This window comes from Notamacropus eugenii, chromosome 1 (genome assembly GCF_028372415.1).
Source record: "Notamacropus eugenii isolate mMacEug1 chromosome 1, mMacEug1.pri_v2, whole genome shotgun sequence".
In the NCBI taxonomy this organism is placed as follows: domain Eukaryota; kingdom Metazoa; phylum Chordata; class Mammalia; order Diprotodontia; family Macropodidae; genus Notamacropus; species Notamacropus eugenii.
The window spans coordinates 281,061,872-281,073,160 of NC_092872.1; the positions used below are offsets into that span (position 1 = coordinate 281,061,872).

The window sequence follows — 11,289 nt, forward strand, 5'->3', positions numbered from 1 at the left end:
CCATAATTTTTCAGTTGTCTCTCCTGGATCTGTTTTCCAGGTCGGTTGTTTTTCCAATGAAATATTTCACATTATCTTCTATTTTTTCATTTTTTAGTTTTGTTTTGTAATTTCTTGGTTTCTCATAAAGTCATTAGCTTCCATCTGTTCCATTCTAATTTTTCTAAATATTTGTATTTTATTTGTTTTGACAAAGCCGATACATCCCAATGAACAAACACACCAAGTCTTCTCCCCCCAAAAGAGCTAAAAAAAATACTAACTGATAGAGTGATTCTGGCTGATAGTGTACATCTCTTTTTTTTTTCAAGAGAAAATTGTCCGCTTCATTCTGGCATTCTGATTCCTTAGTTCTTTCTCTGGATGTGGATGGTATTTTGTATCATGAGTCCTTTGGAAATGTTTTAGGTCCTTGCATTGCTGTAAGGGCTAAGTTTATCAGAAACAGTTCTCATACACTGTGACAGTTAATGTGTATAATATTCTCCTGGTTTTTCTTATTTCAATCAGCATCAGTTCAGATAAGTCCTTCCAGGCCTCTCTGAAGTCTTCCTGTTCATCATTTCTTTTTTTTACTCTCAATAATACATTTATTCACTCCAAATGACTTAGCATCCAAATTTGTAAAGGAAATCCAAACTACAAGAAGACATATATAGTAACACAATAGTGATGGGAGCCCTCTATCAGTTTTAGGTAAGTCTAACAGAACGACAATCATAAGGGAAAATATGAAACTGAAAAAACTGCTAGAGAAATTTAGAGGTTAAAGAGTTTTGACATCTTCTCAATGGCAATGTAAAAGAATATACATACTCCCTAGCATCACAAAAAGCTTTTATAAAAATTGATCATGTACAAGGGCATAGAGGTATTAAAAACCAATACAAAAAGGCAGAAATAGCTAGTTTCTCCTTTGTAGACTATAACATAATAAAAATAGTCATTGGTTCCGGAACCACAGTGAAAAAATACAAACCAAAATGAAGGCTTGAAAATGAGATCCTAAATATTTAGTGAATCAAAGAACAAGTCCTAAAAACAATCAATAGCAATGTAAAATAAAATGATCAAAACATATCAAAAACATATCAAAATTTCTGAGATGCAACTAAAGCAGTCCTTGGGAGAAAAATATCTTTACAAATATATATTAAACAAAATAGAAAAATACAAAATAAACTAACTGGATATGTATGTTAAAAAAAAATAGAAACCCAACAAATAAACAAATATAAATAATCACAGAAGAAGAGATATTAAAATTTAGAGGTTAAATATACAAATTAGAAATAAAAATTCCATAGAAATGATAAGTAAAACTAAAAGCTAGGTTTTTGAAAATGCTAATAAAATTAATAAGCCCTTACCTAATCTAAATTTTTGAAAAGAGATCAGAAAAATGAATCAATGAAATAGAAAATGAGAAAAAAACCACAGCAACACTGGAAGAAATAGAGAATAATAATCAGGACATTATATACAGTTATATGCTGACAAAACTAAAACCACAAAAAAAAAATAAGAGGAATACCTTCAAAAATATATAATACCCAAACTATCAGAAGACCAATTGAAGATCTTAAATAACCCAATATCAAACTAGGAAGTAAATTTAGTTGTAAAGGAACTACCAAAGAAAAAAGAATCACTGGTCCTGCTTGATTCACAGGACAATTCTATCAAACTTAAAAACAAAATAAAACAAAACAGTATCTATACTCACAAATTATTTTCAAAAGTTGAAAAATGTCCCAAATGAATCCTTTTATGATATATATCCTTAGTCCTTTTCATGCTTCTCTTGATTCTTGTCTTGGAAAGTCAAATTTTCTATACAGATCTGGTCTTTTTCTCAATATGAATGATTCAAAGTCCTCTATATCATTGAATGACCATTTATTCCCATGAAGTATTATACTCAGATTTGCTGGGTAGGTGATTCTTGGTTTCAATCCCAGTTCTTTTGACCTCTGGAATATCCCATTCCAAGCCCTTCGATCCTTTAATGTTGAAGCTGCCAGATCCTGTGTTATCCTGATTGTATTTCCACAGTACTCAAATTGTTACTTTCTAGCTGCTTTCAGTATTTTCTCCTTGATCTAGGAACTCTGAAATTTGGCCACAATATTCCTAGGAGTTTCTCTGTTCAGGTCTCTTTCAGGAGGTGATCAGTGGATTCTTTCAATATTTATTTTGCCCTCTGGTTTTAGAATATCAGGGCACTTTTCCTTGATAATTTCATGGAAAATAATGTCTAGGCTCTTTTTTGATCATGGCTTTCAGGTAGTCCTATAATTTTTAAATTGTTTCTTCTGGATCTATTTTCCAGGTCAGTTGTTTTTCTAGTGAGATGTTTCACATTATCTTCTATTTTTTCAAACTTTTGGTTTTGTTTTTTAACTGCTTTGTTTATCTCATAGTCATTCATTTCCCTGAACTCAATTCTCTCTTTCAACGAATTATTTTGTTCAGTGAGTTTTTGAACCTCCTTTTCCATTTGGCTAATTGTGCTCTTTAAAGCATTCTTCTCCTCATTGGTTTTTTGGGCCTCTTTTGCCATTTGTGTTAGTCTATTTTTTAAGGTGTTAATTTCTTCAGCATTTTTTGGGGTCTCCTTTACCAAGCTGTTGACTTTCTTTTCATGGTTTTCTTGCCTCGCTCTCATTTCTCTTCCCAATTTTTCCTCCACCTCTCTTACTCAATTTTCAAAATCCTTTTTGAGCTCTTCCATGGCCTGAGACCATTGCATATTTATTTTGGAGATTTTGCCTGCAGAAGCCTTGACTTTTAGGTCTTCCTCTGAAGACCTAAATTCTTCTTCCTCATCCAAAAGAATGGAAGAAAATACCTGCTCACCAAGAAAGTAACCTTCTATTGTCTTATTATTTTTTCCTTTTTGGGGCATTCTCCCAGCCAGTTACATGACTTCTGAGTTCTTTGTCAGGACTAAGATTCAGATCAGTGGCTCAGTTCCCCCAGGGGCTTTAGGTAGAGATCTCCCAGGGCTGCCACTCAGGGCTGAGATTCAGATTAGCAGCTCAGTTTCCCCCAGAAGCTCTAGGTGGAGGGCTCCAAAAATGGAAGCTGCCACTGCTGGGGGTCCAGCCTAAGCTCCCCTCTCCTGGGTGAAGGGGTCCTCCCACTGACCCCTGAAGCTGTCCATGGCTTGAGCAATCTGGGAACTGGTGCTGCTGGTGGCTCCCCCGAAGTCTGTTCAGGGTCCTGTCCCTGCCACTTCAGGCTGTGCTACGCCTTTCCTGGGCTGCGCTCTGTGTGAGAAATTTATATAAAGGTGTTTTGTCCCCTTTCATCCATTTCCTTTCCTATTCTAAATGTATTAATTTTGTTTGTGCAAAAGCTTTTCAGTTTCTTGTAATCAGAATTATCTGTTTTACCTTTAGTAATTGCCTCTACCCCCTGTTTGATTAGGTATTTTTTACTCATAGATGTAAAAGTTATTTTATTCTGTTCTAATTTTCTTACTCTATGCACATTAATATTCAGGTGACATCCATTTTGGATTGACTATAGAATTTAGTGTAACATGCTGATCTGAGTCTATTTTCTGCCAGGCTTCTATCTAGTTTTCCCAGTTTATCAAATACGGAGTTTTTTCCCAAGTGATTTATGTTTTCAGGCCTATTAAGTTCCATTATATCTGATTCTCCCTTGTCTGGTTTTTTTTCCCATTGATCTGCTTGTCTCTTTTTCAACCAATTCCAAATGCTTCTGATGACTGCTGCTTTATAGGTCTCTTAAGTATTGCCCTTCATCTCTATGTATTTTGTTATTTCTCTCGATATCCCAGATCTTTAGTTCCGCCAAAGGCATGCTGTGGTTATTTTATCCAGCTCTTTCCTACAGTGCTCCTTCTTGTCATGTTTCATGTGTCTCTGTACCTTTTCACTGTCTACCATTCCTGGAAAGCTTTATTGTCTCACTGTTGTCTCTGGGCTTTAGGACTCAGCTCAAATCTACTTTCTTCAGTTCTTTCTCAGTCCTCCCAGATGCCAATGTCTTTCCCACTCTGAGATCTACTCTGTATGTACCCACTTACACCTTGTTTCCTCCATTTGGGTAACCTCCATGAGGGAAAGGATGGTTTTTGTTTTTTAACCTCTTTGTATCCTCAGTGTTTAACATAGTGCCTGGCATGCAGCAAGTGCTTAATAACTGCTTACTAACTGACTGAGTTGTGGGTTATTGTATCCTATTGGGTCTAAACACAGGGGTTCCATTGATAGGACTCATCGGTCACTCAGAACTGGGAAGTCGTTTCATCTGAGCAAAGAGGATGCAGGAACCTGGTAAGGAAGGAGAGAATCCAGCATTTCTCTAGATCCTGTGTCCTGGGTGGGACACCTTTCTCAGGGTCCCAGTTGATCATCTCATGGGACTTTGCTTGCTCAGTCCACCACCAAATGGGATTTTCTTTCCCTCATTGATTTATGATCTTTGCATCGAGATCCCCACATAAGACTCAGAGGATCCAGCCTCAAGCAGCTGTAGGTTACTGCTATTTTTAATCTAAGACAGACTCTATAGAGTGTTGGCTAACTCATGTAAATTATCCATATTTAAAACATAGGGAAATTGTGAGATGCTTCCAGGCATCACAGATGAGCAGAGAATTGGGGGTGGGGAGCAACATGCACAGAAAATAATATACCCTTTATTTAAATGAAGGATAAAAATGGAAGGAAATTCCAATTCTTTGTGAGCCTTCCTGTCATCGTCAGCGGCCATGCAAACATTTCCATACTGAAAACAAGCTAATGTCCACCTGCTACAACTGTCAGGGTAGGAATGAGGCAATGGAGGAGGATTTTAACTCAGGCCTTCTCACTCTCAACTCAGGACTCTGCCCACTGCACATCCTGCCCCTCACACACTCAGTTCTCCTCTCATTGCAATGACTGTGCCCTAGTCATGCACCCTTCCTCAGTGGATTCATCTCCTTTGCTGATGCTAACTCTGCCCAGTAGAGACACTTGGCTGATTTCCTTGGGATCAAGCGTGAGTACTCCTTTTACAGACACAGAGCACCCTTCTCCCCTACAAGTAAACCATCTTTGAGTGTTGCTATATCTGCAGAGTCCCTCCCCTGGTCACTGACCTGGTGATGAGCCTCTCCTAGCCCTTGGATGGCAGATGCTCAATCTGCATTGGAACTGTCTCCATCTGGTTCCAGACCTGAGCACACATGTGCTCTGTGAGTACAGCTTTTAAAAATCTGGGGTAACTCAAAACCCACAGTGAGACATTAGTCTCCCAAAGGGTGTTTTTTAATTTGTTTTCAGTGTTCTACAATCACTTCCATATAACTTAGATTTTTCCCCTCCCTCCTCCCTACCTCCCCCTCCCTCCCTGAGATGACATAAAATTTTATATAAGTTCTACACATACATTCCTATTTAATACATTTTCACCTTAGTCATGCTGCCTAGAAGAATTAAAATGAATGGGAGAAATCATAAAACAAACCACAACGTAATACAAAAGAAAATGTTCTGCTTCATTCTGCAATCCAGTTCCATAGTTCTTTCTCTGGATGTGGAAGGCATTTTGCCTTAAGAGACCATTGGGAATTTTTTAAGTCCTTGCATTGCAATGAAGTTCTAAGTCTACCAGAAAAATTTCTCACGCGCTGTGGTTGTTGCTGTGTGCAAAGTTCTCCTGGTTCTACTCCTTTCACTCAGTATCAGTTCATATAAGTCTTTTCAGACCTCTCTGAAATCTTCCTGTTCATCATTTCTTATAGCACAACAGTATTTCATTACATTTATATACCACAATTTATTCAACCATTCCCCAATTGATGGACATTCCATTGATTTCCAGTTTTTGGCCACCACAAAGAGAGCTGCTATAAATATTTTTGTATGTATGAGACCCTTTCCCATTTCTATGATATCTTGGGGATACAGTCCTCGAAATGATATTGCTGGGTCAAAGGGTATGCACATTTTTGTAGCCCTTTGGGCATAGTTCTAAATTGTTCTCCAGAATGGTTGGATCAGCTCCACCAACAATGAATAAGTGTTCCAACTCTCCCACATCTTCTCCAACATTTATCATCATCCTGTTTTGTCATGTTAGCCAATCTGATAGGTGTGATGTGGTATCTCAGAGTTGTTTTGATTTGCATCTCTCAATCAATAGTGACGTAGAGCATTTTTGCATATGACTATAGATAGCTTTAATATCTTCCTCTGAAAACTGCCTGTTCATATCCTTTGACCATTTATCAATGGGGAATGGCTTGTATTCTTGTACATTTGACTCAGTTCTCTATATATTTTAGAGCTGAGGCCTTTATCACAGACGCTAGTTCCAAAAATTCTTTCCCAGTTTTCTGCTTCCCTCCTAATCTTGGTTGCACTGGGTTTGGTTGTGCAAAAAGTTTTCAATTTAATGTAATCAAAATGATCCATTTTGCACATCATAATGTTTTCTATCTCTTATTTAGTCAAAAATTCTTCCCTTCTCCATAAATCTGATAAATACACTATTCCTTGCTGCACTAATTTGTTTATAGTATCAGTCTATACCTAGATCATCTGCCCATTTGGACTTTATTCTTGTTTATGCTGTCAGGCATTGGTCTATGCCAAGGTCCACAAGGGGAGGGGGATAGCAATTACCGATCTCTCTACCATCTTGGCTCCTGGAACCGGAAATCCCAAAGGGTGTTTTAAAAAATAGCCAATAGCCTAACAGCATCAGGAGCACAAGAGTTAACATGAGTGAAAACAGGCCCTTTGCCAGGGTCAGCAAATCTGATACATGTCCTAGACTATAAGGTTACTGCGGACAGGGGGTGCTATGGAAAGAACACTGGAATTGGACCCTCGGATTTGCTTCTGGGCTCCACTCCTTACTACCTGTGCAACACTGGAGGAATCACATTACCTTTCTGCCTCAGTTTCCCCATGTGTATAATTCAGTGGTTTTTGTTGGCCTTGATGCACTTGTCTTGATGCATCCACATCAGTGCCTAACATAACACTTTATGTTTAGTTGGTGGGGGAGAGCCCTTAACCCAGGCTCTGTGAACTGTTTTTTTTAAAATATTTTGATAACTGTATCTCATTTCAATTGATTTTATTTGCAGTCCTTTGTATTTTGTGTTACACATTTAAAAACACAATTCTGAGAAGGGTCCATGGGCTTCCCCAACCTGACTGCCCCAGAGGTCCATGACATAGGCACCCTGGCCTGCAGAGTTCATCACTAAAGGTCATTATAGCTCTAGATCCAAGAGTGAATGTCAACCCTCCCTGATACCCTCCCCCCTGCCCCTGTCCTTCCTGATAGATGGGACATCTGAGGAGGCTGCCAGGCAGCATCACTGCCCTCATGGACCTTATAGTCCAGGAGTATATGAGACTGCCTCTGTGCCTCTCTGAGGGGTGGGGGGGGGAGGGAGAGAGACAAAGACAGAGAGAAAGAGACAGAGAGACAGACACAGAGAGAGAGAGAGAGAGAGAGAGAGAGAGAGAGAGAGAGGACAGAGAGACAAAGATGAGACAGAGAGAAAGATAAAGAGAGGGACAGAAAAAGAGAGAGGGAGAGAGACAAAGACAGAGAAAGAGACAGACAGACAGAGGGAGACAGGCAGACAGAGTGAAAGAGAGACAAAGACAGAAAGACAGATGGGGGAGACAGACAGAGAGAAAGAGACAAAGATGGGGGGAGAGGGAGAGAGAGAGAAATGGATGGGTAAAATACATCAAAAAAGACAGAGGCAGACAAGATAGATATATCGATGGACAGCTACAGAGAGACTTTCATGGATAGATGCACGGCTTAGACAGATGCCTGTCCACATGTCCTTGGGGCTAAGATCCATTTCCAGCTGTCTTTGGACTCCAGGACCCATTATTATGTTTGAGTTTCATCAACAACTACCCAGGGAAATACTTCCTGCAAGGATTATTCTCTGTTTTACAGATGGGGAAACCGAGGCCCAGAGAGCCCAGAGATCATTGTCCTTGGTGTTGGGGCTTTGTCTGTCCCCCTCTCTGTGTCTCTCCCTATCCTCCCCCTCTCTTCCTCACTCTCTCCTATTCCCCACCTTCTCTTTCTCTTCTAGGCTGAGCCTTCCTTCCCAGGTAGCCTGTGGAAGACTTTCCTACATGTGAAGACCTGCTGGGACTAGGGAACCCAGGTTCTCTCTACCCATGATGCTCATGGCACCATCTTTGGGGCCTTTTGGCCTTTGCCGCCCAGGCTCAGAACTGTCTGTAGAGTGGGGTCAGGGTCCCTCAGCCCTATGTATTTGGGAAGTACAGTCCACAGGTCTGCCTGCAGAAGGCAGGGATGCCCGCTCTGGGGAAGCCCTTGTCTGATATCCTCCCGCCTTCCATGCCTAATGTGCCTCCCAACCTCTTTCCTCTCCAGGCCCTGTGATGAACATCACCCTGAGGTGAAGGCGGATGGCTATGTGAACGACCTGGCCGAAGCTGTGGACCTCATCCTGCAGTATGCCAACAAATGACGGAGCCGGCAGAGCCCTGGAACCTCCCAGGGCTCCAACTTGGCCTCTGGGCCTGGCTCCCCCATTCAGTCCCACAATCAGCCCCCCCCCCCAGAACAAGCCCAGGCAAGGCCCCCCCCACCCCCACTACCGTAGCTCCAGACCGTCTCTCAGTGACCCCTGAGATCACAGCCTGACCTCAGGGACACCAGCTCAGAAACTAACTTAGGAAAACAAAGGAGACAACACACCCAGGGTCCAAGTTTTTCCCTCATAGGATCTGAAACAATAGGGCTCCTTCTTCCCACCAGGCTCTGTCTGTGACCATAGCCCAGATGGTGAAGAGACTGCTCTTTCCCCCAGGTGGGCTTTTGGTTCATCTGCCCCTGCCAAACCTCAGGTCTCGGAGGGCCGTCCCTGAGGGATTCCAGGGTGAGCCTTTCCCTCCCAACAGGTACGCTGCAGTTCTAGCCTAGTGGAGATTAATAATCATTTCACCCCAGTGTTTCCTGACCTGAAATATTTCTATTGGCCATGATCAGAAAAAAGAACCCCATGAAACCTGGGAGGATCCTCCACCTCACCCCGCACTGTAAGATGCCCAATGGTTCCCCCATCCTGTAACTGGCCAGAGGAGGGATTTCCCTTCAGGCCTCATAGACTCCTTGGAGTATCCTGAGTCTAACCATATCTTTGGGTACTTCTCATTACCTAGGGCCCTATACATGAGTGCCTGGGGGCTGCCCTCCTTGCCCCCCACCACAGGCTGAGGGACATGCCCAAGTGCCTGGTGACCAGACCTGTCCCCTGCAGGCTTGCCTAGTGTTTCAGAGGCCTCCCAGACAGTGCTGGCCTGGCCTTCAGGATAACCAAGGGCAGCCTGGCTGTTGAGGTGCCAGGCCTGGTGCCTGAGGAGTCCAGCTGTACTTAACCTTCATTCACCAAACCAGCTGCCTAATAATTGCACTTGTGAGTCTCAATAGCAAACAAGGATGAATAAATAACACTTTGTGATTCCTTAAAGCTGTTCCTAAATTACTGTGGTGAAGAGCATTGCTGTGCAGATGTGGGGGTGCCATTCTGAATAGGAGGCTAAGTGGAAGGTAGGGTCCCTGGCACCTGCTCCAGGAGCCATGGAGGCCCTAACGGAATGAACATATTGAGAACAGCCTTGGCTGCTGGCTGAAGTGGGGAAGGCCTCAGAACAAAGGAATAAAACTGGGAAACTGAGCAGCTTGTGGTCCTGGGGAGGGATGGGGGGCATCCCCCTAGGCTGCGTCCTTCACTCTGTGAGGACCAGATCGCCAGCATCCATTGGGGCCAGATCCTGGAGCCTTCATTTAGCAAGTAAGAAAACTGAGCTCTAAAGGGCTCCGCTCACTTGTTTCAGGTCCCACCAAGACTGGAAACTAGGTGAGGGTCTGGCTGCCCCCTTTTCTCTGAGAAAGAAGCTGCACAGCCGGTGAAAGAAGTGGAAAGAAGCCAGAGCTCACCGGCCCTGCTGACCACCAGCTCCAGGGCTGCATTTGTTCCTAACCCAAGTCTCTGGTTTAAAAATAAACCACCTGGACCATAATTTGATTGTCCTTATTCTGAAATAATTCAATTGCCACTGATAAATCTTGGGAGACAACTTCTAATAAAAGAAGTCGAGGGCCCCCGATAACAGGATTTTCTTCAGATGAAGGCAGACAGTGATAAAATATCCGAACCTGGAGCCTGAGGTCCCTGGACACTGTTCCCAGGGCCACTGGTTTAGCCTCAAGCAGACAACGTCTATATGAATGGGGCCTCCAAAGTGCTGGTCAATTACAGTTATAGGGACCATTGCCTGCTAACTATGGGAGGACACAATTCAACCCTCTTCCTCTTCCTCTCCCTCTCCATCTGTCTCTATCTTTGTGTCTCTCCCTCTCCCTCCCTCTCCTCCCTTCTTCCTTCCTCTCTCTTCCTCCTCCATCTTTCTTTCCCTACTCTTTTTCTCTGACTCTCTTGCTCTCAGATGACATTTGCATCCATGTGAAAGCAGTACAGTTTTGCCTCTCAGACATAAAATGTGCAAATTATTTCTTACTTTTTGGGGTCTCCTAGTTGCAGCTCCTTCATTACGTGCTCACCAAGGCTGCCCCTTCCCCTTTGGTTCCTCTGCGGTGGGTCTTCCTATAAAAAGAGATCCTTTGAGGAGGGAATGAGCTGTGAAGAGCCCCACAGCTGTTGAACGTCCATCACTCAATTATTTTTCACTCATCGGGATCCTGCTTCCATAGTCTGGGCAGTCAGTAATCATAGAGCTGGAGGGAGCTGACATCATCGCCTCCAGATTCCTCATTTTACAGATGATGTAACCAGGATCCAGGAGGGAAAGACTCTTTACCCGGCATCTATCTGGGGCCAGGCTTGGAGTGACCACTCTGGGTCCCTTCCAGTGCTTGCAGGGGGCTGCCTCAGTGGGAAGAGCCCTGGGTTTGGAGGCAGGAGCCCAGGGTCCAATCAGGCGACTTTGGGCTGATCTCTGCCCCCTTTGGGCTGTAGACATTTGTTCCCTTCAGCTGCTTTTGGAATAGAAGAAGCCCAAGGGACCTCTTGTCTACAGAAGGTATCGCCTAGATGAGTCTATCAGGGGAACCAGATGACCAACCATCCTGGTTCAAACCCACAAAAAGAAACCTGCCAGATCAGTGAAGACAGGTCATTAGGAGGGCAGAGGTCTGCAGCCATATGCTGGGAGGTGCTAGCTCAGGGACACTTGGCTAAACAGCACAGTGCCTTGGTTTCCCAGGAATCTGCTCTACTCAAAGGATAGACTT

The 11,289-nt window shown here is 43.0% G+C and overlaps 1 protein-coding gene across 1 annotated transcript in view; it reads left to right on the plus strand.

Moving 5' to 3' along the window:
• LHPP (phospholysine phosphohistidine inorganic pyrophosphate phosphatase) overlaps nucleotides 1-9,505 on the plus strand; it is a 198,930-nt gene extending 189,425 nt beyond the window's left edge. Inside the window, exon 7 of the mRNA XM_072628993.1 lies at nucleotides 8,407-9,505. Coding sequence (XP_072485094.1) covers nucleotides 8,407-8,503 — 97 coding nt within the window. The 3' untranslated portion in view covers nucleotides 8,504-9,505. The remainder of the gene's footprint in view (nucleotides 1-8,406) is intronic.
• Nucleotides 9,506-11,289: the final 1,784 nt, after the last annotated feature.